General features: G+C 37.1%; 1 protein-coding gene across 1 annotated transcript in view; it reads left to right on the top strand.

The window, feature by feature from the left end:
* Positions 1–2,195: 2,195 nt before the first annotated feature.
* LOC123957303 overlaps positions 2,196–4,025 on the top strand; it is a 2,512-nt gene continuing 682 nt past the window's right edge. Inside the window, exons 1-5 of the mRNA XM_046029997.1 lie at positions 2,196–2,238; positions 2,377–2,703; positions 2,855–3,211; positions 3,573–3,597; positions 3,734–3,792. Coding sequence (XP_045885953.1) covers positions 2,196–2,238; positions 2,377–2,703; positions 2,855–3,211; positions 3,573–3,597; positions 3,734–3,792 — 811 coding nt within the window. The remainder of the gene's footprint in view (positions 2,239–2,376; positions 2,704–2,854; positions 3,212–3,572; positions 3,598–3,733; positions 3,793–4,025) is intronic.

Below are 4,025 nucleotides of genomic sequence, written 5' to 3'. Positions count from 1 at the left end.
ACTGCTTGAATGTGCTGCTTCAGGTCACAAATGCACACAAGTTCAGCACTCTCTTGCACCATCTGTCTCAGTAAAATGTGGAGCACTGTTCAGAAATCAGCCAGTCAAAGGGCATCTGTGTCTATCGTTTTTCAAACCAGCTGAGATGAAACCTCACCCACCTCTATGACGAAAGCCTCAGTATATGACAGCTACAGTAGCTTGGAAAATAGCAACATAAGGCACTTAATCCTTAATTGGATTTACTGTTTATCAGGATGTTGAGTAATGGGAAATGTTCATTCTGAAGGACTGTAAGCTATTTTCTGTGACCTCAAATTTACTGATACACTAGTGTGACAGTTTTGTATAACTACAAATTCCATAGTCACAGGTGCTCAGTTGTTTTGCTCCAGTGCTACCTTCAAAAGAAACTCGTAATCGCCTCCACTTGACTGTGTTCCTATGATACCATGAGAGTGACGCTCTGCTGCTGCCTTTCACCAGCCCCCTGAAAAGAAGTGAAGCGAGTACAGAGGATGACTCTGTATGCTGTGCTCTTCCTGCTGATGTGACTGACAGGCAGAGAGGGCGGGTCATCATTGATGATTTGGTGCATCTGAATTTGCTGGCTTGCACAGTAGTTAAGATGGCTCCTCTGTCTTTGTGAATCACTGCAAATGGCTGCACACACCTTTTTTTAAATGCATGGAAATCAAATAGATCAATTATATCCCTGTTTAACTAAATGGTAACAATGGACTTAGGCCCATACACTGCATCTAAAAGGACTACTGTGATGAAATAAATGGTTGTACTAAATCTTATCTTCTTTTGTCATCAGGATGGCAGTGAGGTAATCAGAGAGCAACTACTAATGTTTTGATCAAATTTAATCCAACCCCCAACTCTAGAAGTGTTGAAGCCACAAAGCTTTCAGTTTTATGTTTAGAGCTAATTTAACAGCAGGCAGTTTTGATTTACATATCTTACATCCATTAAATGTAAATGCTTGGACAAAGAAATACATAAAGCAACAGTCATATTCATCCAATGCGAATGTTTCCTGCCAAGCAGTGTGCCATTTGTGTATCATGATGGAAGCTTTACCTTGACTTTAAAGGCCCTACACAACCACACGTGTTTCCAGTTACCCTGTCTGATTAGACCTTCAGTCAGGTGGAAGGTGGGTGAAAGGAATTACATGATGTCATCAAACTCCCGACGAGTTATGCTGCATACCAGACAATTTGGAACTCAAAAATCTCCAACCTCTACTAGTAAAACTATAATGGAACACCACTCAAACGAATAGAAGGGTGAGTTTATTTCAGTCAAATGCAGTTTGTACACACCCACACAGTTCTGAGAAGAGGTCTAATTAAACAACAAGTGAAAACTAATGCGTGGCTTGACTTTTAAGTGTGCAGGGTTATCATAGTTAATTTGCCATCACCATGTTAAATTTCTAACCTAATAGTTTTAGTTGCCTTCCAATAACCAAATGAAAACTGGCATTGAACATTTGAAATGTTCACCACTGAAGATAAGGTTTTGTTTAGCAAGATTTATTTGTACTTATTTTGATTTGATTGTGAGCTGGATTATTGCAGCAAACAATGACAGTAGTTAGTAAATTATGACCCATGAATCACTAAAAACATATCACATGCTATCTATTTTAGGTTTTCTGGAAACCAGGGTACTACCCCAACAAATATGTTGCAACAGTAAACGCCAAAAACAGAAAAATGTGCTGTACTGTGTCATATTGTCTTCCTGTCTTCTGTTAAGGGAAATTCTCTTAATTCATGACCCCCACAAGATAAAATGACATGTCATTTAGGGTAATATGCGTGTGTCTTGAACAGCAGGACCATAGTAATAAGCATCACCAGAAAAGTCCTTCCACATATTTTTTTAATATGAAGAAAAATGAACCAGATTGTTTTGGATTACACCTCTTGTGTTTCAGTGTCAGTTGTATAAAACACACCATGAAACAAAAGCTTGATGTTGGTGTTGTTTCATGTGTCTAGGTTGGAAAGATAGTTGAAATTATTTCCACTGTGGTAGAACAGTGACATGCCAACATAATGACAGGCCAATCAAATTGCTCTGAAATTGTTCCCTCCCACTTGATATGATTACATTAAGGCAAATCTTCCTCTAATACGGTCTAATTTAACAGCAATCACAAGTCGATTAACCAGAAAATGCTGATCGTACTTTATTCACTGCTGATGTTTACAGTGGGGAGTAAGTATATAAAGTCATATTTTTTTCCATATACAGCATATTTGAAGTATATTTTTGTGTTCTTGCATCAGCTTAGCACAGTACATATATGAATCTATATCTGTTGTCAATCACTGCTCTATTTTATTTTATTTTTAGGATGCACAGATGATCAGAACTTTGTGACAAAGACTGTTGGAGAAGACGTGACTTTGACGTGTACCCGCCAGAAATCAAACTTGTCCCAAGCAACTCTGTTTTGGATCAGACTTGTTTCTGGAAACTTTCCTGAATTCTTGGGAGGAACATTTGACTTTGATTATGATGGTGTTAATGAGATTTCTCGCATTACAGCAAAACAAGAGCCTGGAACCTTTCTTCTCCATATTAGTAAAACAAACTTAAGTGACACTGGAGTTTACTACTGTATAAAAGTAGATGAACTTGACATAACATTTGTGAAAGGAACATTTCTAAGAATTAAAGGTAAACGCCCTGTATAAGTTCAGGTTCCATCATTTAATTTTCATACATATAAAATATAAGTATACAAGTGTTTATTTATATATAAATTAATATACTCTTATTTTCATGAAAGTAAATAAAGCATATTCACGGTCATGTTTGTATTTCCCAGGACCAGAACCAGATGTCACTGCAGTGATTCAAGTCCCTCCATCTGATCCGGTCCATCCAAGAGACTCAGTGACTCTGCAGTGTTCAGTCCTCTCTCACTCTGAGAACAAAACATGCCAAGGAGAACACAGTGTGTACTGGTTCAGAGTCGGATCAGATGAGTCTCATCCCAGTGTCATTTATGTTCATAGAAACAGTGGTGATGAATGTCAGAAAAGTCCTGAGACTCGCTATCCACAGAAATGTGTCTACAACTTCTCCAAGAACATCAGCTCCTCTGATGCTGGGACATATTACTGTGCTGTGGCCACATGTGGGGAAATATTGTTTGGAAATGGAACAAAACTGGACACTGAAGGTATAATAACATTTTTATCTGGTAAAATCCATTATGATGATTTTGATGTGGTTAATAAGACAGACATTACAGAAAAACAAGAGCCTAGAGCATTTCTCCTGTATAATTATAAAATTAAGCGACACTAAGCAATACTGGAGATTACTACTATATAAAAGTAAACCAACACATTTGTTCCTCATGCAGTGTCACATTATCAAAATAAAAGGCAACTTTCATAATAGTTAACTTTCATTATTTTCATGTTGTTTCAGCACTCAATATGTGGGATTTGCAGAAGGCCAAAACAGTTATGTTTCTGTTGTGTGCAGCTTTGGCTATAAGTCTGATTGTTATTGTCTTTCTGATTTATATCATCAAGAAAACATCTTGTGGTTGTTGCAACGGTAAATGATTTTTCTCACACATCAACCTATTAAAACAGTATTTTGCTAAAGCTAATTTCACATGATTTATATTACTGATTTGTGTAAACGTATAGCATCTTTAATCTTAAATCTCTGTTTTTGTTTTATAACACAGCTGTCAGTGCTCTGCGAACAAATGCTGCTACAGCCAGTGGAGATCAACACAATCAACAGGTACGGTATATAAAGAAAAGATGACTCTGAAAACATTATTGGCTTATTTTTCTCTAAACATATGTAAATGTTAATATCTGCCACCTCATAACATATTTCAATGTATTGTACATATTTCCTCAGAGAGAGGAGGAATCATTGGCTTATTCTGCACCAACCTTCACCAAGAGGAAAACTGGCAGAGCAGAGAGAAGCAATGTAAAAGCAGCAGATGGAGAGACAATCTACACTGA

The sequence above is a fragment of the Micropterus dolomieu genome, linkage group LG19, assembly GCF_021292245.1.
Source record: "Micropterus dolomieu isolate WLL.071019.BEF.003 ecotype Adirondacks linkage group LG19, ASM2129224v1, whole genome shotgun sequence".
NCBI classification, from domain to species: domain Eukaryota; kingdom Metazoa; phylum Chordata; class Actinopteri; order Centrarchiformes; family Centrarchidae; genus Micropterus; species Micropterus dolomieu.
The sequence above is the reverse complement of the archived record's forward strand: the minus strand, read 5'-3'. Positions and strand labels throughout refer to the sequence as shown.